At 50.3% G+C, this 25,173-nt stretch overlaps 2 protein-coding genes and 1 non-coding gene across 6 annotated transcripts; 1 reads left to right on the top strand and 2 right to left on the bottom strand.

The window, feature by feature from the left end:
• Positions 1–578: 578 nt before the first annotated feature.
• DNAJB5 (DnaJ heat shock protein family (Hsp40) member B5) lies at positions 579–8,128 on the bottom strand. Of its 3 annotated transcripts, none has more exons than XM_016223079.2 (4): positions 8,086–8,128; positions 4,546–4,790; positions 1,139–1,740; positions 579–1,006 (listed from the first exon to the last, which is right to left on the bottom strand). In XM_016223079.2, the coding sequence occupies exons 2-4, from the start codon at positions 4,754–4,756 to the stop codon at positions 773–775; spliced, it is 1,047 nt and encodes a 348-aa protein (XP_016078565.1). In that variant the 5' UTR covers positions 4,757–4,790; positions 8,086–8,128; the 3' UTR covers positions 579–772. The 3 variants fall into 3 exon arrangements, with proteins under 3 accessions (XP_016078565.1, XP_016078564.1, XP_016078566.1); XM_016223078.2 differs by lacking the exon at positions 8,086–8,128 and adding an exon at positions 7,108–7,569; XM_016223080.2 differs by lacking the exon at positions 8,086–8,128 and adding an exon at positions 7,387–7,569.
• A 5,107-nt stretch (positions 8,129–13,235) lies between these two features.
• LOC148091845 (U6 spliceosomal RNA) lies at positions 13,236–13,343 on the top strand. The gene has a single exon (XR_015715475.1). It is a non-coding gene; the product is annotated as a U6 spliceosomal RNA (small nuclear RNA).
• A 6,522-nt stretch (positions 13,344–19,865) lies between these two features.
• On the bottom strand, positions 19,866–24,932 carry PHF24 (PHD finger protein 24). 2 transcript variants are annotated; one of them, XM_016222836.2, is made up of 7 exons: positions 24,555–24,932; positions 23,689–23,874; positions 21,696–21,774; positions 21,187–21,392; positions 20,680–20,840; positions 20,283–20,378; positions 19,866–19,962 (listed from the first exon to the last, which is right to left on the bottom strand). In XM_016222836.2, the coding sequence occupies exons 1-7, from the start codon at positions 24,930–24,932 to the stop codon at positions 19,866–19,868; spliced, it is 1,203 nt and encodes a 400-aa protein (XP_016078322.1). The 2 variants fall into 2 exon arrangements, with proteins under 2 accessions (XP_016078322.1, XP_087679329.1); XM_087823203.1 differs by having other exon boundaries at positions 23,689–23,809; positions 24,555–24,682.
• Between the last annotated feature and the right edge of the window lie 241 nt (positions 24,933–25,173).

The raw sequence follows: 25,173 nt of genomic DNA, 5'->3' as shown, positions 1-25,173 counted from the left end.
ACCCCAAAGCTCTTTCCCTTCCTGATGAAGTCTGGGAGATGGACCCTGCCCCCCTCTTAGCTTTATTACAGCAGGCCCCTACCCCCCTCCATGCCTGTACACTCCTGAGAGCACAGGGAGGACAGAACTTTCAGCTCTGTGGGGTCTGGGCAGGGGAGCTGTCAGGGAGGCTGCTGAGGGCCCCATTCACCCCCCTGCCCCAGATGAAAAGTGTCTCGTGCTCAAAGGCCCGGTTACGGACCTTCCCTTTCTGTCTCAACCCGGGAGAGGCACAGACAGCTCTAGGCAAGTGCTTTGTGTGTGTGAGTATGTGTGTGATAACCTTGGACACTGTGGACCTGGAAGTGGGGCTGGGGTGAGAGAGCAGTGTCCTATCCTCTTCCTGCCCCATAAGGAAGGGAGAGGAGAGGTATTAGCAAAGCTGAGAGGGGAAGGAGGGCATGCTATTTACAGGCGTGGACAAGGAATCTCTATATCTTCAAGTAGCACTCAGGTCACTCTCCAGCCACTGGAGTGGGAACTGGATTCAAAGCTAGTGACATGAAAATTGACCCCTGGCCTGGGCTAGTTCTCCCCACTTCCCTCCCACTCCCCCAAGGCAGCCCAGCTCTGAAAGGGGTCAGTGACAGGAACATTTTCCTGAAAACCAGTGGCTTTTTTTTGCATTTAAAAAAAGTTGCCATTGTCCAGTGGACATCAAGTTGGGTACACATTGGGTGGGGTGAGTGTGGGGGTATTGCTGTGGTAGACTCTGGGCTGGCTGGGGCAGAGCCTAGGAACAGGGCAGGTGCTGCTTAAGGATCTGTCGTGTCTGTGGTGTTAATCTGTCTGGGAAGCGAACTTTGAATTCGACAATGAGGTCTCCCCTTTGGGTGGGCACCTTGGGGAAGGGAAGGCCCTCCCCACGGAGTCTCTTCACGGTGCCTGGCTTGATGACATCATTGCAGGGCAAAGGGATCACTCGGCCATCAATGGTGGGAATGTTCACGGTACAGCCACACAGTGCCTGGGGAAAATGAGGCAGAGAGTGAAGAAAAGGCGGAATAGAGTGACTGGAAAGAGAGAAAAAGATTAAAATGGGGAAAGAATGTCCCGATCATCCCCCCTCATCACACACACAACCTGACCTAGGCCGTACCTCTTTGAGGCTGATCAGGGCACTGTAGAGCACGTTGGTACCGTCTCGGCGGAAGTGTGCATGGGGCTTGTCTTTGAGCACAAAGACTATGTCAGCAGGGATGTTGTCAGGTGTGGCATCACCCTCTTTGGGGAAGGTGATCTTGGTGCCTTCCTTCCAGCCACGCTTGATGACAATGTGCAGGATCTTGTCCTCGGTGCGCACAGTTCTCCCATCGGGGTTGAGGCGCCGCCTTGTGATCTTCATACGCTTGGTGGAGCCATGGTAGATCTCCTCCAGGGACACCCGCAGCTCATGTACCACAGGTGGGTCCTGCACCTTGCGCCGAGGGTACAGTGGTTCCGGCGCTCGCCTTGGACCCCTACTCAGCCCATTGAAGCCAAAGCGGCCGAAGGCGCCAAATGGGTCCTCCTCCTCATCCACATCCATGTCATCTGGGTCAAAACCACTGAAGGGTCGAGTGGAGCGACTGCTGGCAAAGAAGATATCGAAGGGGTTGGAGCCACCAAAGAAGGAGGCAAAGGTGGCATGAGGGTCCCCATGAAAGGTGTAGTGAAAGGAGCCACTGGAGCCACCTGATGAACCACCGCCAGTCTTCAGGCCTGGAAGGAGGAGAAGTTAGGGACAGTGTGGCTGGTCCGGACCCTACCCCAGTCTCCTCTCCCTGCTCTCTAGCTCCCCACTCATAGGCCTAGAGAAAGAAGAAATCTTTAACTCCCAGAGAGAGTAAGAAAAGTCTCCGGCAAGATTAATTTTTACTCTTAATCATGTGTTTAATAAAGCACATCTTGAAGTTCAAAGAGGTTGAGTTACTCAATAGGTGGAAAAGCTAAGACTAGAAGTCTTGGAGGATGTGACTTCCAGTCCTGTAATCTCTCCCATGTACCCAGGACCCAAAGTTGTTTTACAAAGCTTTGAGTGGCTGGCCAAGTCATATCTGGCTCTGAAATTTTTCTCTAAGGACACACAAGAGGCAATTGGATAAGATTTGACCACATGGGGGGAAAGTAAGTGACCTGTCCCAAATAAGGTGGGAATATAGTCCAGGAGGAGGCCCACTCTCACTCTGCTTCTAGCAGTTTCTTCTTTCCCTGACTTCTGACCAAATGGGAAATAAGGAGGGCCCCCAAAAGCAAGAAAGCTCATTAGCTTGGAGATGAGAAGCTACTTCTTTAGAAAAAGTTTTCAAATGCTTTGTTCTCATACTCAGGGCTCACAGCGTTGCACAACTTTAGGGGGCAGCATTCACACATTGGATAGATATAGACTACAATGGAAATAGATCCCCCTAGAGTTATATAACACCAAGCCCTACACCTCATACTTATTGTCAGAGCAGCCAAAATGCATGAATGAGCTGGCACATTGTGGGTGGTGACCCTAGCTGCTCTCTCTGGAGTCAGGTCCTGTCTAAGGGGCTCAGGTTCCTGGAGGCAGCCCTAATGGGTGGATGGTAGTGGTGGGGATCGGGATAGTAGGGGGGCATAGAAAGGAGCAAGGGAGGGGGTTAACAATGAGAAATGATCTATAATATGTAGACTTAGGGTGGGGCCCAAGCTAGGGGAAGGGACTCTTCTCTTTGAGGCCTTTTATTTAGAATTCCAATTGGCTGTGGAAGCCTGAGCCTAAATTAGCCTCTTATTTCTGGGACCACAAGGGCAGTTTCGGGTTTCATTAGAGACGCCAAGTGGCAGACAGTTCAGAGACTTGTGGCAGCTGCCTTTTCACCTCTTCCTTAAGACTCAGGGTCTGTTCTTTCCTTCTGTTGAGGTCTGATTATCAGGTGAGTTCAAGAAGATTGGCAAAGCTCAGTGAGAGAGGGAGGTTGGACTGATGACGACAGGAAGGGATAATTTCTCTGTAGGGATTCCTGCTGTACCACTACCACCCCCATTTCAGGCTGGGAACAACTTGTCCCCAGCCAGGGCTGAGCACACAGTCTATGTGCACAACTGTTCTGCCTGGTTGTTGGGGAGGAGGCAGGGCGGACAGAAATGTAACCCACATTTCCAAGGCTTCTTTTCCCTCCCTAGGCTCTGAATGTCTTCTTAATATTGTGTTGTATCCCCAGGAGCCTCCCTGTGATGTAGATCTGCTTTAGAGCCCAGTGTCTGGGCATAGGGGCTGAGCTTTGCCCTTCACTTAGGTTTGGTGATGCAGGATGGGTGAAGGTTCCAGGTAGCAATCCCAGCTCCCACCTTCTTCCTAAACAAAGGTGAGGCCAAGGGGAGGAACGAGGGCAGTTCCTAGACAGGTCACATGGTGGCATGATGTCTGCACAGTTTCCCTCTCTCCCCACCTCTACTCACATTCCTCTACCCTAAAAAAAAAATTAAAAAAAATCTTAGCCAAGAGAATACTGGGGATTCCAGAAGATGCCTGGTGAATCTGGGAGTTGGCAAGTTTTGTAGGTGAGCAGGGGAAATGGAAGGACTAGTGGCATGAAGAATAAGAAGAGGGGGCTGGGCAGACTGGGGCGCACAGGGGATGAAGTGAGGAGGAGGAGAGGAAAAGAATGATCTTTTGAGTGCCTCCTCTGCATCAGGCACAGTACATGGTTTGCCTCCCTAATTTGAGGCTAGAGTGGGGAGAGTAAGTGGGGATGCAGTTAGGGAAGAAGGACAGTTCCTCCCGGGAAGGAGAGTCCTCAGCTGTGACTATGTCTCTTAATATAGCCTGACAGGTGCCTGTGGCTGGCGGGTAGCAGGCGGCCCTGAGGGGCAGGCTCAGAATTAGCAGCTACATCATGCCTGTGGGATGTGCTGGGAGGGGCCGCCCTCTCAGAGGCTTTATTTGGGCCTTTCCTGCCACCCTGTGCATGGCCACCAGCTACCCCAGGGAGGGGGCAAGATGCCAACAGCAGTTTCCCTTCCACCCTTGGATCTCTGCCACTTCCTCAGGGTGGCAAAACTCCACCTCTGATCGCCTGAAGTGGGCAAGGAGGGGGCAGAGAAAGAACAACTATCTCTCTAGCTCAGTGCTCCAGTGGTTAATTCCCAGGCTGCTTAGGGGTCAAACTTTTATGCTGATGAATGTAAATGCTCTGTCCTCAGAGAGTCACACACTCCCTTTCCCTAACCTTCCTCATCAGCCAATGAAGCAGCAGGGACTTCAGGCAGGACTAATAAGGCTGGGAGGGAAAAATGGGAGGGGGGAGGCCTCTGGTTCTAGCTTCAGGCCTCTCTAAGGTCTGAGCTTAAGCAGGGAGAGGTGCAGAGAGAGGTGGGCAGAACTATGGTAAGCTGAGGCTGGGTAGTGGGTGGTCTCTCTCCTCTGGGTGCCAGTGTTAGGGACACTTGCCTCCCTCACCCCTCTCCTCAGCCTCCAGTTCCCTACTATAACTGGGTCACCCAGGGCCCCAGACAAAGACAGGGGTCCAATATCAGGCTGGAGCACTGCTCTCTTACCTTCCTCTCCATACTGGTCATACAGGCCCCGTTTCTTAGGGTCACTCAGCACATCATAGGCCTCTGCAATTTCCTTAAACTTCTCCTCGGCATTGGGCTCTTTGTTCTTGTCTGGGTGGTACTTCAAGGCCATCTTCCGATAGGCTTTCTTGATCTCATCCTCGTTGGCTCCCGATGGGATCCCAAGAATCTTGTAATAATCCTTTCCCATCACAGCCACTGGACCGGCACTGGTCTCCTTGTTTCTGAAAGAAATCCAGAGCCAATCCTTATTGCCTCTATTCCCTCCTGTTCCAGCCCTGTTCTTGATGACCCTGCAATCCCTAAAAGTCACCGTGTGACTTTTCTGTGGGCCTCTGTCTCTCCATCAGTAAAGTGAAAGGTTTGGACTAGATAATCTCTTCCAGTTCTGACATTCTAGGATTCTGTGATTTTTTCCCCAGTTGCTGGGTTTTCCCAGCAGGAAGCTGGGGGCTGTGGTCCACTTCTTGGAGCTAGGCTGAGGCCCACGTCCTTGGGCCAGACTGAGAACCCCTGAAAGGCCCTGCTAACTGAGGTGGCACCATGGACTGACAGACCCACACACAGAAGCTGGCGAAGATCAATGTACAGGGTGAGGTCACCTGAGCATCGTGGTCTCCTACGCCATGCCTCAGGCATGATGCCCAGCCTAAGGGCAGCTGGGGCAGTGGCCTAGGACTGGGGACAGGCCTGGGTCTTCAGCCAGCTGCCCTGGCCAACCAGGCTGAGTCAGGGTGTGGGTGCCTGGAGTCCTCTCTGCCATTGGAGACCCCAGGCCTCCCTGCCCCCGATCCCCAGACTATGCTAAGCCTCACGTGTGACTCAGATCAGAGGATGATTCACAGCCTTTGGAAACTGCCATTTCTAACTCCCTCATTAGTAGGGGGATGATTACTGTCCTTCCCCCAATCAGGGCAACAGCTCCCTTTACTCATTTCCCAGTGTCTACACACAAAACTGTGTGTGAAGACATGTCTGTGCTGCCTAAGCACCAATGTTGGTGAACAAAAGCATCCTGGTAGTAGGGCCTTTTAAATCTTAGTTGTTAGGAGACAATTGGGCACTAACCACCATTTCCTTAATACCTTCCCTACCAGCCCTTCCCTCTCACCTGCCAGTGGTTTAGGATCTGGCCCAGTGCCAGGCCCACACTTCTCTGGTAGTCCCTTCTAAGCTGGATGCAGGGGGATTTGTTATGTGAAGGAGAAACATAAGGTTCTAATTCTTCCATGCTAATCTCCCTCCACCAAAGTCTGTGGTGGATATGTAGGGAAGGGGACTTTCCTGTATTCAGAGCTATTTGGGGGAATGGCCAGAAGCCATTCTCCAGCCCTTCTGAGATTTGGCCAATCCCTGCCAAAGCCCGGAGAAGCAGAGTCTTTCTAGCAATGTCCTGGGCTGGCAGCCACAGCAAAGGCCTGCTTTTCTGCCTCTGACTACTTCAGCTAGGGGTACAGGGTTTTCTGGCAGGAGTGAGGGCTGTAATTGGTAAGACTCCAGGCAGGTAAGGACAATTGTCCTACCTCCTGCCCCCACAGGGCCTGTTGCAGGTGGCTGGGTTGACTCATGGTTCTGGGAGTCACCTCATGCTGACAAAGAGAAGGTTCCAAAAAGGCGGTACTCCCCTTCTCCCCCTACCAGCATGTCACGCCTGGTGGGGGAGGCTGGGGTTGGAGGAGGCAGAGAAGAAAGAGCATCTGGGGGAGGGCAGCCATTTTCGGAAGCAGCAGTAAAAGCCGTCTGAGAGGGAGCTGGGGGTGGTCTGCTATCTCTACCTCCGCCCACACCTTCTTTCCCCTGGGATTGGGAAGGAATCCTAGCACACCAAGAGGGTGGCCCCAGAGAACTATAGCAGCTTCTAGGCAGAGGGCAAAGGAAAGACTTGCCAATTCTCCCACCCTCCTCTTGCTGTCCCTGTGTTACCTCTTCATCGGCCAGCTTCCTCCCTGGCATCCACCTGCTAGCTGTTACAGATCTATAATTCTCTTCCCTCCACAGACACAGGGCAACCTCTCTCAGGAACTGCTTTTTCCTTCCTTCTTTCTCCCTCCCTCCCCCTACCCACAAGCCATGCGTTGGAATGACAAAGGAGCCCCGTGGCATGGCACTGCCTTTGATGGAGAAGAATGGAGAGGATGCTAATGCAGAGGCAGGAATGAAAAATGAGGGGAGATGGCAAGGGGGACTGGTGTCGAGAGGGGAGATGGCTGATACAGAAAATTAAGTACTGAGGGAGGGGAATGAGGGATGGCAAGTGGAAGTGGCTGAGGTAGAAAATGGGTTGAAAGAGAGCTGTGGAGAGTTAAAATGCTGGAGATGTTTGTGGAAAATAAGTGGATGCCTGAAGGGTTTGGTATAGGAAATGAATGATAAGGGGTACACTTCATTCACATGTAGGGGTGAGGCAGGAGGCTCTTATATGTAATGGGGAGGAGAGGAGGGTGAGATGGAGGAAGCAAGTAGGCAATGGGGGAGGGGAGGATGCGACGTGGAGAACTTGACTTGACATGGGTATGAGTGCCATTCTCCGGAGGGACTTACCGAAACTTTACAAACCCATTCAGCGTCCACGCTCGAAGTTTTAAGGGCTCCAGCTGAATTTTAAACATCAAGCTGGCTAAGAAGTCTTCTCCCCAGAAGTGTGGGAAGCTCCGGAAAGCTCCTCGGGCCTGTAGTGGGGATGCTGCTGGGGATGGGCAGGAGAGCACTGTGCGCTTAAACATGCCCAGCCCAGCCCCTCACCTCTGATGGCTCCCCTGGAGCCTGCTTGGAAAGCTGCAGCTCTGGAAGTCACCTCCTCAGGTTCTCAGAGGCACTTACCCAGCAAGGCCTGTCCGGTGCAACAGGAGCTGGACCTGATGCCCAGGTGTGCAGAGTGAAGGGATAGGGTCCAGTAGCCACCTGCTCTTAAGTGCGGCAATGTCTGGCTGATTGTGAATGGCTGTATGACAGTGTGACAGTAAGGCTGGCAGTGCGAGCGTGTGCCGCGAGTGAGTGGCAGCGCGTGTACCTGTGACAGGTGTGATTGTCTGTGAGGGCCTGAGAGGCACTAAGTTCCTCTGCCTCTATCGGGGAGGACCCGACCCCGATCTGCAGGAACCTACTCAATGAAGTCACTGATGGGGAGTCTCCTCCTTCACACATGGGCGGGGAGGGGCGGGGCAGAGCCGAGCCCCGCCGGGACAAAAGGCGCGGCCAGGAGAGGAGGGGAGAGAAGAGGGGGCTCGGGCGGGGGAGGGTGGTCGGTGATGTCACCGGTGCTGGGTGGCTGGGCTGGCTCAGAAACACCTCCTCCCGGCGGAACCCAATCCGACCCGCCCGACCCTCCCCGGGCTCAGACGCTGGCTGCCCCCTGTAAGAGGGTCGCGGACAACGAGCAACTTGCAGAATCCAGGTCCCCGCCACCCTATGGCAGAAGAGCCGATGGGCCCTTAGTGTCCCAACCCCCTGACACCAGGACCCCTGGCTTCGAGACGCCCACACTCCCAGGATCCCCGAGTCCTAGATCGGCGCCCTCACCGGTGAGGAGCTGCGGGCGCCTCCGCGGTCCGTCAGACAGCCGCTGCCCCCTCCCCCGGCTCCGGCTCCGCCGCCTCCACCACGGACAGGAGTCGCCTGCCCGCCGGCCGCAGACAGCGGGCCCGGGAACCCGCCCCCACGGCTCCGCCTCCGCGCTGCCCATTGCACCGCCTGCCCGTCACTCAGCTCAAACCTCTGTTGTAATTGGATAGCTTTCTACGAGTGGCTTGGCTGTAGCCGCCCATTCTCCACCCCTGTCACCCGGCCACACGCGCACAGAGTCCTGGCAATGATTGGTGGGGGTCTGATTGGTGCGCTCTGGGATCAGTCAACCACACCTCTTCACTATCTCGTCGTGTCATTGGTGAAAGGGACAGAGGGCGGCAACTCCGCGCGCCCTTTGATTTTATTGGTTGGCCGTGGGGCTCAGACCCGAGCGGGGAGGAGGTGGGGTGCGCAACTATATTAGTCCAATCTCCGGTGTGGGAAGGTGGGACGTACTGGCCACCGCTGGAATTCCGGGAGAACCTTCTGGAACCCGTGCAATGTCAAAGGTAGTCTTAAAGGAAAACTGTGCCCACCAGTTGGCGGTGACTCTGGGCATTCTTTCCTCTCATCTTTCAGGAGGGTAGGGGAGAGAATAGTGCACTCTGGGAGGTGTAGTCTCTGGACTAGGGTCAAAGGGTCACCCCTTCTTAACCTGTCTTCTATCGACTGTGTGATCTGACTTTGACCTGATTTAGCTTTACCTTACCTTGACCCGGAGGTGACCTGCCGTGACCTAACTGAATTTCAAAACAGGCCCCGGTAGACATGCAGGGTTTAAGTGCCCTTCTGCTCTCCTTTGTACGCTGGTAGTTCTCCCCAGGTTTAGCACCTCCATGATTCCCTTTCCGTGTCCCCTTTTCATTCTCTGTGTAGTCCCCACACCCTAGCTGCCTCATGAGCAGCCCGCAGTCCCCATTAAAGTTCTCTCTATAATCTTTCATCCTACTTTCCCTCGCCCCGCCCCCTTTCCCTCTTCGTGACCCCATATGATCTTCAGTCTTCCCCCCCCAGATCTTCTGGTTTATCCTACTCCTAATCCTTTCTGTTCCTAAGATCTCTCCTATCCTAGTTCCCTCCCTTAACCCTTCATCTGAGCTCCACATGATCTCCTTTCTTAACACCCTCAGAGTCTTACATTTCAGTCCCACCCCACCCCCACTCCCCATTAAATCGCAACCCAGTGTCCCCGCTGTTCAGAGCAGGCAGGGCTGCGGAGGCGGTCGCCAGCGGAAGCCGACGCTTGAGCAGACACGGTGCCTCGCGCCCACGTCACTGTCTCCCAGGCCCATCTGTGCTAGAGGGAAGGGGGTGGGGATAAAGGGGTGGCGGTGAGGGGGTGGAGAGGGGGTAACCTCGGGGTGAAGAGGAAGAAGGAATCCTTGGAGGGTTTGAGGACAAAGGAAGGGCCAGGGCAAAAGCTCTCACTTCTCTTTCTTTGCCGTTTTTTTTCAGAGACAGAGTTTGGACACTCACGAGGTCATGCAGACTGAACAGATCTGGAAACCGAGGCTTGTAGTGCATCAGTACCTAGGCTACAGAGCAGAGCAGGGCAGAACAGGAGAGGGGCCTAGGGGTCCTGAGGTCAGGTCTGCGTGGTCTCCACTACCTGTCTTCTTTCTAGTACTCACTATGGGGGTCCCAGGTGTAAAGGGGTGTGAGGTGTGAAGAAAGGAAAGGAAGTGGGGTAAGAGGAGTATGGAGAGGAGGTGGGGTGTAGGGGATAAGGAGAGGAGGGAGGGAAGATGGGGTGAGGGGGATGAGGAGAGGAAGGGAGGGGAGATGGGATGAGCAGCAAAAGGGTGGGAGAGATGGGGAGGAAGATGAGGAAGGGGAGGGAGGTGGGCGGATGAGGGAATAGAATAGTGTGACATGGAGATGGGCAAGGTAGGATAAGGGGCCCAGGACTGGTGCTGTCTCCTTAGATCTGGAGGCTCTCACTCCCCTACCTCCAGATGCATGGGGGCCTGGTTGGTGGGTGGCTCTGCTTCCTCCTATTCCAGTTGTATCTTGCCTCCTCCAGCCTTGCCTGTGCCAACACAGAGGCAGACAATTTAGTCACCAGCCCTTAACCTGGTCCCTGTGGTTGCTAAAGTATAGGCTTAGAACTTTGAGGGTTCAGGGCTGTGCCTTCAGATATTGGTGGCATGGGCTCTGTTGTCTGCTGGGTTAGCTATTGCCACCCTCTGTCCCATTGCCCAGGTGTCAGATGTGTGTGTGAGGAATCAGGGTGAGGCATAGGGTAGAAGAATGGAGGCTCTGGAGGCAGACTGTTGACCTTGTGAGGTTACTTGCCGCATCTGTGCCTCATTTCCTTCTTTGTAAAATGTTGGATAGACAACAGCAGTGCCTTATAGGGTTGTTGTGAGGGTTAATTAAGGTAACATGTAATACACCTAGTTTTGAGCTTGGCATATAGTTAATGCTCACAAAGTTAACTGTTAACCTGAATGTTCACAGGTGTCTGGGTGTGTGAGTGCATCTGTAAATGTCTGTCTGATTGGGAGTTATTTGTACTATTTTATCTGTAATGCAATTTGTAAGTAAGAGTGTATCTGTAATTATTTTTGTGTGGTACTGTGCCTGATTCTGTGTTATTTGCTATAGGTGTGTGATTTTGTGTTAGTGTACATGTGTGATTAAATGACTGTATAGGCCTGGTCTACATGACAAAGAATAGATGAAGTGTGGCTTCGAGGCTGTTGACATACTGACATCGTGTGTGCTGATGTATGCATTCATCTGTGATCTTTTCAGTTACCCACCCTCGCTCCCATGGAGACGTCATAATCTTAGGTGTCCCTCATTAGCTCACCCTGAAGGAACTGGAATCCTGGGGGCATGGGTGGGGGTGGGTGCCAGTAAGGAGGTGTTTAGACAGGAGCACATGCTCCCTCCTAGACTGTGTATGGGAGGGGTGCCCCCTATCTTGCACATATCCTGAAGGCTTCAGAGAAAGTACTCCCCCTCCATCCCATTCTCAGTTCCCTGTCTTGTCACCATGGCAGCAGTTGCCAGGGGCTCCCTCGGTTGCTAAGACCTGGGTGTGGGAGGCTGCCAGGCACTGTTGCCAGTAGAAACAGAATCCTGGGGGAAAGGAAGACTACCCCCACCGCTGCCAGCTCTGCAGTGACCGGGCTAGCCCTTTGACCTCTCCTGTCCCCAAATTGTACTTATGATTTGTATGTGACAGTACTAGGGTGGTGGGGGGCTTTAATAGGAAGCTGGAACTAGAATAGTGAGATCTACCTTCTGAGGATAAAGGGGGCTCTAGCCTGCCCATTACTATCTTTAAGGTTGGGAGGCCCTTAGAAATTAGCGATTACCTCATTTTGTCTCCCAAACCTTATATTTCTCCCCTGGCAATATCTCTGCATGAGATTTCCAGTGGCTGGTGCTTATTACCTGATGCTTCCACTAGTATAGGAATGCTACATTGACCCCATTACCCTGGATGCAGACTGACTTCTTCCTGAGGTCAGACTCTTAGCATCTCACCTGGATATATACCTCATGCTGACACTTGAGCCCAGACTCCAGTCCCACGCCAAGTCCCAACTTTGGCCTCAGCCTGAGATACTGACCTTAGTCTTAGTAATGAACCAGGCAATCCCCAAAATCCAGCCTCAGCCTAATGTTCCTTCTAGACATGGATGAGCTCTCATCTTGATATAGATATTTGAACTCATCTGAAGATTCAGTTCTGATCCTATACTCTGATTGAACACTGACCAGTGATTAACTCCCTGTTACTCGCCTTGCATCTCCCTGCATGTTCTGAACCTACACTGACTAGTACCATAAAGGTTCAAGAGTCATTTCTTGCCTTGGCGTGAGAGGACAGTGCTAGGAATGAACAGCAGAGGGCGTGCAACATCAGGTCCTAGAGGCAAGCTTCCCAGAGCCCACCTGGGAAGGGGATATCAGGAGTATTGAAACCTTCAATATTTTCTCTCAGGTCAGGACTCAGAGCTGCAGGAACAACAGTTGGTCTAAAAGGTTGAACTAAATAAATTAAAGGTCTTAACCCAGTGATGCTGATGCTTTGGGGGTTATGTGGGTTTGTACAATCCTGATCTCCCTACAGCTCAGCTGGGCTCAGGGCTGGTCACTCACCAGAAGGTCCTTAACCATTTACTGGCATCACAGGTATCAAGAAGACCGGATACTTGGTGAGGCATCCTCCTCCCCAGCTCAACACTTCTGTCATATGCTTATGCAGCGTCACGACCTTCCATGGGATACAGTTATCTTTTGGTCCTATTAAGCAGAAATCTGCCTATACTCTACCTTTGGTCTTAGCCCTGTGCTTGAGGTCACATTGACCTTATAGGTCCCATCTGCCAGGTGTCAGCCTCTGAATCCCTCAAGTCTGCTCCTCTCCAGGGTGAACACCCCTCAGGCCTTCATGGGTTCCTCTTCTGCTTTGTTCCGCTCCAGGCACTAAGACCATGTTCCCCTGTCTGGGTTTCAGTTCATGGAGCCTGATTTAGCTTTTGGATTTTTTTTTTCTGGCATGCCAGTGCAGTGTACAAATGAGCCAGCCTGCTCCCTCCTCTGACCGAACTTTGTTCCATGTAGCCTCATGTTACATCAGTTTTTTGGTAGCCACCTCATACTGTTCACCCATACCAAGTGAAAGCCGCAACCTCTTTTCTCTCTGAGCTGCTAAATCACATCTTGCCCATTGTACCTGCTATGATTTTGAGAAGAATGCTATGTTTACTTTAAAAAACAAGGATACTTGATGCCCTGCTGGTGTGCTCAGCGGCTGAACATCAACCTATGATCCAAGAAATCGCAGCTCGATTCCCAGTCAAGGCACATGCCCGGGTTGTGGGCTCAATCGCCAGTGGGGTGTGTGCAGGAGGCAGCTGATCAATGACTTTTTCATCATTGATGTTTCTATCGCTCTCTCTCCCCCCTCCCTTCCTCTCTCTGAAATCAATCTAGATATGTTAAAAAATAAAATAAAAACCAAAGAGACTTGAAATAAATGAAATAAAAAACATTTTGTCAATACCTTCTGAGTTTAAGGGAAATCCCTGGGCTTAGAAATCTCTGTACTTGATGCTTACTTAAAGGCGGGACAAGGAGGGACTGAAGTGCTCACTTCAGCAGCACATATACTAAAATTGAAGCAATACAGAGAAGATTGGCATGACTCCGGTGTAAGGATGGACACGCAAATTTGTGAAATATTAGATATTTTTGTTTTTGATAAATGTTAAAATGTAAGATTGTAAAGTAAATGTATATATGAATAAATTAGTACACTACAAAAGAAAAAAGAAAGAAGAAAAAAGAAAAGAGGGACTGAAGATTCCCAGCTGGCTTGTTTGTGACTTCAGCACTGTGGACAGAGGCCATTGGCAGTACCCCTAGCTATGCCTGGGACTGTGGGTGGGTGGAAGATGATTAACACATAGCCTTCGGATGGGACCAGAAATCCATGCTGCTCACTCAGTGCCTGACAGTGTATAAAGCTTTTTCTTCTTTTAAATATTTTAATTTTCCATCACCATTTATCCCCTCTATGCCCTCTTCTACCTCTACCCACCCCTTAGCCCCCTAAAACTCTTTCCTCTAATCAAACTCATTTTATCCTCACTCAATTATCAGCCTAGGAGGCAGACAGAAAAGGGACTATTTTCTAGATGTTTTTACAGATGAGGAAACTGAGATTTAGCAACCGCAAACTTCAAGTAACCCTTTGGGGGGTGGGACAGAGAACACATTACTGCATGTTTAGCAAATTTAGCAGCAACGCTTTCCCTTGGGGGAATGACTTTCTGCAGAGATAAAGAGGAGTGCACTTGAGCCAAAGCAGGCCAGGGTAAGCGGACGTTGATGTGGAACTGAGGCTCCAGCCAGCCCTAGGAACGTGCAGCAGTTGGTAGGAGGAACAGTTCAGGGAGGGTCTAAAGTTCCAGTCAGGACTGCCAGACTTGAGTGTGGGGAAATCTTGTCATTAGGGTCCACAGATGCCCAGCTTTTATGCTTCTTTTTCTGCCCCAGTGTTTGGCTTCACTGAGCCTGGAGAAAGGGGAAGGGACCCGTAGGATGTTATTAAGCTGTCCAGGAGACTGATGAATCTCCATGGGAAAACTCCAGGGAGGAGAGGTAGGGGAGCCCTGTGAGTGAATGGGGTGAGTTGTGTAGGTGGTAAGAAATCCTGTAACATGGCTATATGCCTGGCTACTTGTGTATGTCTACTCCCAGTAGGTGAAAGGGGAGGTGCTAGACCACACAGCAGCTGTTTCCTTGAAGTGTACATTGACAGGCAGCCATTGGTGTACTTTAGACAGAGGCCATTGGCTGTACCCCAGCTATGCCTGGAACAATGGGCAGGTTAAGAACATGGGTACTCCCTCTCCCTTTCTCTCTCTGAAATCAATAAAGATATATTTAAAAAAAAAACACACACAAAAAAAAAACATGGGTACTGAAGCCAGACTACCTGGTTCTCCTGCTTCCTAGCTTTGTGACTGTATAACCTTGTGAAACTGTCAGCTTCTCTGTTCTTCACTTTTTTCATCTATAATACAAATCTCAGGGTTATTTTAAAGATGAATTAATTACTTTATGCAAAGCACTTAGAACTGCCCAGTGCATAGTAAGTGCTCAAAACTGTTAACAATTTGTATTTGGGACCACTGTGGGTGGGAGGTGGAGAATCTGCCTCTAAGCCACAGACTAGAGATGCTTTACTACTACAGGTACTGGCTCTGTTCTTCCTGGGTAAAAGGGATGAGTGGGGATTCCATAGTCCTCCGAGAGCTTCTCCAGACTGCAGTTTACCCAACCTTATTATATCACATTAAAACTACTAGCAAAAATGGGTAGGAAACTCTCAGACCAAGGAGGGCCCAGAAGACCAGGACAAAACACAGCCAACTGGCTTCCCTACTTTGTAGCTCAGCAGGAATTGGGAAGAGAAAAGTGTCTAAAATGGGCCCTTGGTGGGGAGGGTGGGGCAATACATAGCAGACAGGCTTAGAGGCCTTACCTTACCTTAATTTCTCCAAAAACTCTAGCCTCTTCAATGCCTCCATATCCCCTCTGTGTTGGTGATGGAACCCCTGCCTCTTCCCACCTCCACTCATGACTTGATTCTTGGGAAGGTCAGTACCAAGACAGCTCTAGAAAGAGAGCCACAGTGTGTTGTGTTCTTGGAGCCCACAGCTGCTCCTGTCTTAGACTCAAACTCGGGAATTGGCCAATGACAGGAAATCACACAGAAACTCACCAGATGCCCCAAACAACAGGAATAGGAAGCTGAAGTAGCATCACAATCTCTTTATTATGATTTCCACTGTGCCCAGCCTCTGGGAGCATCAGCTCCTTCTAGAGTAAAGGCTGAGCCATGGGGAGGAACATGCAGCTATAATAATAGGAAGACAGGGCTTGGGGATGTTCCCCGCAGCTTACCATCAAGTTACCTTCCTCAGAAAAGCACATAGGAAGGGCATGAGGGACCACAGGGCATTGGATCCTCCATTGTTACTTGAGTGCTCTCAGAACCCCCTCACAAGCCTGAGTTTGGCTGGGAGACAGAGCATAGGCCATCTCTTAAAGAAAGCTAAGTTTGAAGGCCTGTGTTTCACCAGATAAGGAAAGGCCTTGCTACTTATACCTTGTTCATATCTGTGGTCACACCAACCCATTCTGTACACACTGTGATTGGGCTTCTTGGTCAATGGCCCAGACCAGACCTGACACCCTCTCCATGATCTGGGTCTTCAGGGCATGTGGCCCAGAGGGAAAAAGGTTTTCCTTTGTGCTAGTTGGGTCTAGTGGAAATTCTACAACCTGCCTTTTTGTTTTTCTCTCAAAGTTGCCAAAAGCAGTGGCAGCAGGAAAGCAACAACAGGGAAAGTGCCCAGTCCCACCCCACTCCAAGGCTGAGCTGTCAGGAGCAGGCATGATGCATTAATATCCCCTACTCGGGGAGATCTCTGTTGTCTAGGCTGCAGGCAGGGGCGCAGAGAGAGATCCTGGGCAAATTCAAACTAAGTGGCATGGAGAAAGTAGCAATTTTATTCCACTGTAATAGAGGGGTAAAAAGGGGTTATGGTTACAGATGCTGCCAGGATGTCCTGCAATTCTGGCATTAAGGTTGTTCTGCCTTGTAGCGCCAAGTATACATCTACTTTTACTCTGCTGGTTGGAAGGGGACATGCTTGCAGGGTCACTAGAGCCTACTACCAGTCCTACCTAGAGGTTACTCTTGACTCTGGGGTGGTCATGGCTAGTCTGGGGCCCTGCCAGACAGTGTCTGCTGAGCTTCCCTCTTGGCTTTAGGGCTTCCTGGCATCACTCTTACTGAAGCTGTGAGACCTGCAATGGTTGGGGTTGTGCTTTGGGCTAAGAGGCCTAGGCACAATCCTGGGTTTACCCCTAGTGAGGTGTCCTCTTCCCAGGCAGTTTGAGTCTGTGCTTCCCATATTGGTGATAGGAATGGGGGAACCCCAGATTTGGCCATTCAAACAAGGCCAGGGTGACATCCCACAGGGAGCACCAGGGCCAGAAAGGCCAGTGTCAGCCCTGCAGCCCCAGTCACTTGGGCTGAGAGCAGGAAGAGGCAATGTGCTCATGGCTTTGGCTGTGGCTGTCCTTAAAGAAAGAAGAGCACTTGAGAGTGGGTCAGTACCTAGGAGCGAGGGGACTTCTGCATCCCTGGGATCCAAAGGGGCCATTGCTCAAAAGTGCAGATCCTGCATCTGTTGGGGAAGGCTGGTTTTAGGAGAGGAAGCCATAGAGCAGACCTGGAGAGGTTACGCAGCCATAGCTACTGCCTCAGCTGACCCTCTGTTGCTGCAGCTTCACTGTGTCATCCAGATGCCCCTATCCTTAAATTTGAGCATGGGAAAGGGGACTGCTGGGTGAAGAACAGGTTTAGGGAATATGGTTTTCAGAGGAACATATATATAACCCCAGCCTTTTTTGGTTGGGGGGTAGGGTGGGTGATGCTTGGGAAAAGCACTGATCAGTTTTGGGCCGCCAAGAAAAGACTGAAACATTTTCTCCTACCCTTATTAGAGTCAGACACTAATTTTTGTGCTTGGCAGAATTTCAGACAGTCACAGTGATGGAAGGGTTTGAAAAGGAAAGAAAATTGAGTTTACTAGGATTACAAATGTTTGAATGTCTCCATATATACTGCAGAAGGGCTGCATGGATTAGGTCACTGCAAAGGGATATCCCAATAGGGGGTTGGTATGGGGCTTCTGCAACTCTGGACTGGGGGAGCTATGGAACCTCTTCTTTGGTAAAAATTAGATGCCTTCAGAGAAGAAGCTGGTTACTTTTCTATGCTTTTCTGCTTTCTAGGGCGCTTGTGGACTGGGGACTCTATCCTTTGCTGGGGGCAGTGTTTCCTGGGTCCTCTGGAGCATACCCCTACCAAGGAAGCTTGCTGTCCTGGAATAGGGAAAAGTGATCCCAAATATAATAGATCCTGTTGTGGAAGAACTCTGGGGTCTGCTTTGCCAGGCCCTGGGATCCAGCTAGCCTGATCTGGCCCATGGTCTTTCACCACTCACCCACAGAAAGCTAGAAGCTGCAGCTCCAGAGAGGTAGGCATCACCTTGATCTGTAAAGGTCAGGGAACAAGGTGGACTTCCAGTTCCTGTAACTGATGATGAAGCAGGAGAAAAAAAGCTGTTCAACTCTCAAAGTCCAGAGATTGTTTTTACTCAAAATGCCCTGTCTGTGAGATCAAGCAGCCCAAGGCCTTTGATGTAGAAAGTGATTTGCCAGAAGAGTAAGTAGGAGGCCCTGTGCTTAATGTGCTTTAATCTCCTCAGGCATGGCTGTTTCAGATGCAGTCCTTGGGACCAAGAGTCATGTGCTTTCTCTTTCTTTTCTTTTTTTTTGACTGGACTGAATAATGACCCCTTCTACTGATCAGTCCTGAGAGTATGGCTAAGGAATATTTGCAAAAAGCTGTGGGTTTTGAAATGTCCAGGGTCATATACATGAACCCAGATTCATCTTCTGTCTGTCTCATTTTAGTCCTAAATAATCCAGACCCAGAAGCTTCTCACCCTACTTCCAGGTCAGACAGTTTCTGCAGGAGGAGACCATATATCACACTCCTGGTTGCAGTTCCACTCTTTCCTCTAAGCATCTCAACACTGAGCCGTATGCTGCTTCTGTAAACACCCAATTTAGTACAAGTTACTTGGGCAATAGGGATATGTTAACTTCTGCATGATCAAGCCAACCCCCTCTCAAATAACTCTTGGTAGTCAGATCTGGCTAAACCTAAGTCATTAGGTTGGAAAGAGAAACCTGAACCCAAGAGCCAGGGCTGACCCACAGCATGCACTGACTTGAGAACTTAAGAAGGATAGCTGGGGCTTGGAGCCCACGCTTGGTGGCCTTGTGGCAGCCTCTGCTTGTCCCCAGAATTCTCTCATTCTAGGCCCAGGCCTTAGCATGGTGGAGAAGAACATGTAGCAAACAGTGGGGAGAAGTAGCAACTCAGGCCCTATCTCAGTGGTGGGGAGAAGGGAAAACTGCTTCCTTCAGTGAGGCTTTGCTGGGACTTGATTGCTTAAGAGAGCTGAGATGCAAGTCCTCTTCTTAGCTCCAGCCGCTTATCCTCATTGCCAGGGTAGTTGAAGGGAGTCCCTGCTCAGAGCTGCTGTGGAGCTGCTCTTCCTCTGTCTGTGGAAGAGGAGGCTGGCTCTGTTCTCCATACAATGGCACAGTTTTCTAGTTCAGTTGAGCTGGAAGGACAGAAAAGCATGAGCCTTCTCCTTTTTTCTTCTATCCAGCCCTTGTCCTTACTGGAGCTCAGGCTTTATTTAGGTCTCCATGGTAGCTGACTTGGGTGACACATATAACACAGAGGGCTGTGACTCCTGACATCATACTTGTTCCATTCAGGCCCCCTGGGCTCTGGACCATGAGCTCGCATCTGAAAAACATGGGCCAGGATGGCTCACCTTGGTTCTTGACTGTTCTTCTAAAGACTTTTGGACTTGAATGACCTGGCTGAGAGGTTCCTAGACTTCTGGGTCCTTGGGAGGGACTGCCTCCCCCTTTTCTAATTAGGACTCCACAGACTAGTTACTTTCTCTGTTACCAGGAACTGGAATTTAAATAAATAATGGGCTGAAATGCAGTGGTAGTTTTTAACTACCCCCAACACAGCTGAGGGACATAGCACATACCTACCAGAACAGTGGCTCAGCACAGAAGGGATTTTCAATGGAGGAAAAAGGAACCTGTCAGCATCTCCAGGAGAGCACATGAGTCTAATATGCCCCCTTATTAAGAATCACTTGGCGAGAGTCTTATCTAATGGAATTGGAACTGGCCAATAGAATGGGGTGAGTCGAGACCCCGTCATCTATACCAGTGGCTTCACAAAGGAATTTTGCTCATTTTTAAACCAAAAGAAGGCATGGACAGCTAGGTGTGTTTCTGTGTGAGTGTGCACACCTATACATGTGCAGTGGTGGGTCCAGCCTATCATGTGAAGGTGAGTGTGTGTATCCAGGACTGGGTGCTGCCACAGCTCCCAGGGCTTCTCCCTGTGGCAATGCATTCACCGCCTCTATTGTGAGGGGAATGGTGACTTCAGTGCCATAAAGCTTGGTGACAAATTGAGATGCTGGCAGTGCTCCATCCACATAAGCCTCAGTATCAGAGGTTGGTGGGGAGAGGGAGAAAGGGAAAGGATAGAACGCCACTGTTCCCAAGCTGAGCTTCTCTGCTCCATGCTATCCTGGGGGCTTCAGGTGAATGGCTGCACTGTTCGGGCGAGCAGCCAAGATGTAGATGACATTCTCCCGCAGGAAGGTGGGCCAGTCCACAGATCTGGAGTGGAATCAAAGAACAGGTTTGTGAGGCTGGTTGCAGAGCCCCGAGGCTCATGAGACCTGATCCCAGTGTCAGCGTGGCTTGAGTTTGACAAAATTCAAGGGAGTTCTGGATTACGCCTGGCATGGATATGGCCATCTGTGCTTCCAAGCTGACAGACCAGGTGGCTGGGCCTATGGGTCTGGGGTCAAATGTTGGAGCCTGGTTTCTGGGTTAGGCCCTTGTTGTTTTGGGGTGACAATGGGAAATGCCTTCTCTTATTTGTGTGTGTTGGGTGGTCAGGAAAGCAGCCAGCCAGTTGAGGAGATCCCACTCACCTGGACTCCTGCTCTGTGGGCAGCAGGGCCTTGTCCTGACTCTTGCTGCTGCTGCTGGCTGGGCTGCTGTCTGCTATGGGACCCACATGGCTGATGCTATTGGGCACAAAGACATGTAGTTAGGAGTGGGACAGTGAAAGGCCTGGCCCCTCCCAAACTCTGGTGAATCCATGGCTCTAGATGTGCATGTCTAGTCTTTTTGACATGGGCAACAGATTGGAGTAGAGACTGCACTATGCCTCAGCCAACAGGAGTCACTGTCCTCTGTCTAATGCACAGGAGGAGCCTCTCCTGGCTGTTGGCAGGAGAAACAGGGAGGTACCTGTCATATTTAGGGCCATTTAGCATGGAAAAAGGAGAGTATGTGAGTGAGGGTAGGGATTGGTAGGGAGCAGACCTGACACTGGAGGAAGGAGCCTCTGGGAGGTGTTTGCAGAACCAAGAGTGCTGTGCACGGCGGCACTCTGCCTCACTGATGGTGCTCCCACTGCCCCATGCCAGGAAGGTGGTTCGGGCTCGCTCCCGCTCCTTGACCGTCAGAAGCCTTATCAGAGAGTTCTGGAAAAGAAGAGACAAGTTAAGATCTTGGAGGTGAAAATATTTTGTGAACTGTCAATCCGCAGAGAATTCTACCTCCATTACCACTTCTGCAGCCACTCTTTGAAGCTGCCCAGAGCCTTTCTGGTAGCACCAACATTTGCAGTGGGGTCCAGTGCAGATCAATCTTCCTTGGGTAGTTTCCTCAGCCTAGACACTGGGTCACCTGTTACTGGATGGAACCTGAGCCCTTTTCTGGTACTGGTCCCTGCTCAGAGAGTGCCCAGTGCTCCCCCAACCTGACCCGCATGCTTCCCAGGTGTCTGTCACCCAGTATCCCATAGACATTACCCCAGCTGGCCTTTACCTGGGGACGCAATTGCTGCAGAAGTAGGAGGGACTCATGGGACAAGAAGTCAGGCCACTCTATGTGTCCTCGATGATCAGGGTCCAGGGCTACAAATTGGCGGGCTGCCTGCTCCTCTTGCTCCTCACTTAAAGCCCTGTCACTGTCCCCCCGCTTTGCTGCTTGGTGGCGGTAGCGCAGGAAGTCCTCCCGCGTCAGGGAGCAATCTGTGGGGAGGCACCACATGCTAGCCATGCCCACTCCTTCCTCATCTTATGGGGCACCTCAATTCACCTCTAGGGTACCCTCTAGAGCCCCTACATCCACAGCTCTTATAGAGTCTTTGTCTCTCATCACTAGGATAACCCAGGCTGTTGCTGGGTGTGGGTGCCCCTGCTGGCCAACAGCTTGGGAACAGGGACCTATTTACCCCTTACCCCCCAAATTCCAGGATATTGCTTTCATCCTGGAAAGTATGATGGATAAATCTGCCTGGCCCCTCTCCATCCAGCAGCACCACCCAGCCTTACCAGGGATGACTTTACACTGCTGAAAGGTCTCCGTGAGGCTATACATTTCCTCCTCAGTTAGCAGCAAGTTCAGGTTGTTCTGAAAAAAACAGAAGAGCTGAGTCAGTGGCCACATAGGCCAGTAAGGAAGAAAGACCAAAGATCAAGAGAAATTGAACTAGTATTTCAACTGAAAGGCAATTCTGAGATCATCTAATCTTAGTCTCTCATTCACAGTCAAGGAGACTGAGGCCCCAGAAAGGGGAAAGGACTTGCTTAGAGTAGTTCAAATGTGAGGAAGAATCTTCCTCAGAACCCAAGTATCCTGACTCCAGCCCTGAGTCCCTTTTACTAGAACAGTGATTTTTTAAAAATATATGTTTTTATTGATGGGGGAGGGAGGGGGAGAGGGAGGGAGAGAGAGAGAGAGAGGGAGAGAGAAACATCAATGATGAGAGAGAATCACTGATTGGCTGCCTCCTGCACACCCCCTACTGGGGATCAAGCCCACAACCCAGGCATGTACCCTGACTGGGAATCAAACCATGACCTCCTGGTTCATGGGTCAATGTTCAATCACTGAGCCACGCTGGCTGGGCTAAAACAGTGATTTTAAAATTATTTCCTGAGATACCCCAGGGCTTCCTTGGAAGTGCCGTAGGAGGCCGTTGCAAGGGAGAAAGTGGGTTAGTAAGTGGGTAGAGTTGTGAATCCCTGGCCCCATCAACTGAGAAGTTCCATTTTTATCCATTTTATGGATTTGGCTTCTGTGTTAGACTGTGCTCAAAGAGTATTTTAGTTTAAAATAATTTTAATTGTAACTCTGCTCCTAATGGGTTGTATCACTTTAAATCATTCTAAAGTAATGGAAAGAGATGCCATCGTGACAAAGTTCCTAAAATCAAATGATTTTTTTTGTGGTCTCATAGAAGTTTTAATTCCAAAAGAGCACTGATATGTTATTTTTTAACATTAATTTACAGTCTTTAAAATATCAAAGATTCTTTCTAGTAGGTTATTTTCTCTCCTAAAATACCAGCAAAGAACAGGAGTAGACATTTCATGAATATTCATTTGTGGATTTCATAAAGAACTCAAGCCATTCTTTCAATAAACACTTATTGAGCACTTACTATATGCTAGGCACAATGGTGTATAACACTGTGAGACGTTCACTGTGGCTGGAGTGTAGAGTATGTGTGTTGGGGGAGAGCAGGAAGGAATGATAAAAAGGAAGGGAGGTAGGCAGAAGGCTGACTGTGAAGTACCTCAAATGCCCTTTATTGAACCTCTCAAATTGGGCCTTTATTCTGAGAACAAAAGTGAGTAACTGAAAGGTTTTTAAGTGTGATGTGCCATGGTGAGATCTTTGACTGCTGTGTGGAAAATGGATTCGAGAGACAAAGTCTGGAGACATGGAGAGCAGTTGGGTGGCTGTTGCAATAGTATAGATAAGAGAAGATGAGTGACTAAACTAAGACATGAGAAAGGAGAGAGTTGAGAGATATTAGGAGGTAGAATCAATATGAGCTGTTGATTTACTAAGATGTGAGGGATGAAGACAAGAAAAAGGTTGGGATTGGTAACTGGGGGGTGGGGTGAGGTGGTATTCACAGAGATAAGGTTTTCTGAGAAAGATTAGCTCATTTGGGGGCATGTTGAATATGAAGTACATGTAAAGCATAAAGATGAATATAAGTCCAAGAGACAGAGAAAATTTAGGTATTGACACACAGATTTGAGAATCATTAGTGTTTAGATAGTGGCTAGAGACCAGGGATGTTGCTAAAAATCCTACAATGCACACAGCCCCCACAAAAAAGAATTATTGTGCCCAAAATGTCAATAGTACTGATGTAGAGAAATCCTGTCCCAACTCTAGGATCCTTATATCTACTATTGGAAAACTCTTTAGGTCACTGCCTAGAAACCAGTGTCTTAAGACTGGGCCTCCAGAAAAAGTGCCATGTCCTCTGTGGTGTAGCAGCCCATTGTCCCCACAGTCCAAGCTCACACAGTAGTGGCAGCTCCAGCCTGTTTCCGTGTGTGCCATCTCGGTCACCTCTGCTGCACTGTCCCCTTGGATGTAGCCCATGCGACGCAGGCAGCCATCATGAAAAACCCTGGTGCAGACCCTGCATGGGAAGAGGCTCTCAGCTGTCCAGACCTCACAGACATCACACATTTCATCATTGATAACCTGGGGAAAGATGGCAGGAATAAACAGGGATGTGTGAGTACAGGCAGCAAGATCCTATGGCCTCCAAGCACAGAGCTATCCATATAGGGCTGAGTCTCCCTGGAGCAGCCTAGGGGAACAACTCCAACTGAAGCCAGTGTTAAGGTGGTATTTCTCATCTTGTCTCTCTGGAAGACAAGAACTCGCACGCTCTTCCAGCTGCTCAGGCCTGTGTGACCATGTTTCCGAAGAGGGATGCTACTACCATTTTTGGAAAGAATAATCTGTTGTGAGAGACTGTCCCAGGCATTGCTGGACGCTTAGCATCCTGGTTTTCTTGGTACCAAATACCAGTAGCAACGCCCACAGTTATTGTGACCTCCCCAAACTCCCCCCACCCCACTAATTTCCAAATGCTCCCTACAGGGGGTAGTACTATCCCTTAGGTGGGAGGGCTGGCAAAAGACCTACCATGGTATCATTCCTTGTCACCTGCTGCCTCAAGTCTTTCTTTCACTAAAACTAACCCAGAATGTCATTAACATTTTTATTCTTGTGGAAGAAACTCAAAGATCATTCTGGAGTCAGCTCCATCTTTCTGGTTTTGAGTCTCACTTTAACCATACCCAGGACTCCCTGTCTTACTCCCTGATCCTCAGAAGGTCTAAAACTTGAGGAAGCTGCCCTAACTGGGCACTCACAGGCTCTCTGGGCTCCAAGCAGATATCTGGAGACTTGTCATCATCCAGCTTCCGGGTGGGGCGGATGAAGGCGGGGGGAGTAAAACGATTGTTCCTGTCAAACTCCTCAGGTTCCACTCCACGCCCATCTCGGAGCCTCTCCCAGGCCGCACGGTTGATGCTGCTTTCTTCTTGGAGCACTGGGGTGCTTGCCTCTGCTTCTTTCTCCTCCTGCACCTCCTGGACAAAGCCCTCTACAGTGCGATGGTGGGACCCTGGAAGCTCACCTGTGCGTCGGATGGAAGGCCTGTCCCGCAGCCCATCCTTGAAGGCAGACACAGCCAGGCTCACCTTCTGCACCTGCTCCACTGTCTGCCGCTTGGACATCAACACACCCATGGCTCTGTGAACAAAAAGCAGAGGGGCTCAGACTTGCTAATGGCTGACCATGGTGAGCCAATCAGTTTCAAGCATTTACCTAAGTGCCAAATGCTACTAAATAGTTTTTGTTGTTTCTTGTTAATCCTCAGTGAGGATATTTTTTCCCATTGATTTTTGTTTAGAGAGTGAAAGAGAAGGAGGGAAGAGGGAGAGAGACGGACAGGCAGACAGAGAGAGAGAAACATTGCTGTGAGAGAGA

The sequence above is a fragment of the Miniopterus natalensis genome, chromosome 12 (assembly GCF_054644295.1).
Source record: "Miniopterus natalensis isolate mMinNat1 chromosome 12, mMinNat1.hap1, whole genome shotgun sequence".
NCBI classification, from domain to species: Eukaryota; Metazoa; Chordata; class Mammalia; order Chiroptera; family Miniopteridae; genus Miniopterus; species Miniopterus natalensis.
Note: the sequence above shows the minus strand (reverse complement) of the source record. Positions and strands in the feature narration are given on the sequence as shown.

Coding starts and splice junctions, on each gene's coding strand:
- DNAJB5 (XM_016223078.2), bottom strand. CDS start 7,289: ATGTTTAAGCGCACAGTGCTCTCCTGCCCATCCCCAGCAGCATCCCCA. Junction 1,741..4,545: donor TGACCAGTATGGAGAGGAAG/GTAAGAGAGCAG, acceptor TCCTCCTTCCAG/GCCTGAAGACTGGCGGTGGT. Junction 1,007..1,138: donor CCCTGATCAGCCTCAAAGAG/GTACGGCCTAGG, acceptor CATTTTCCCCAG/GCACTGTGTGGCTGTACCGT.
- PHF24 (XM_016222836.2), bottom strand. CDS start 24,932: ATGGGTGTGTTGATGTCCAAGCGGCAGACAGTGGAGCAGGTGCAGAAG. Junction 21,775..23,688: donor GCTGGAGCTGCCACTACTGT/GTGAGCTTGGAC, acceptor TGTTTTTTTCAG/AACAACCTGAACTTGCTGCT. Junction 19,963..20,282: donor CCCACAGAGCAGGAGTCCAG/GTGAGTGGGATC, acceptor ATTCCACTCCAG/ATCTGTGGACTGGCCCACCT.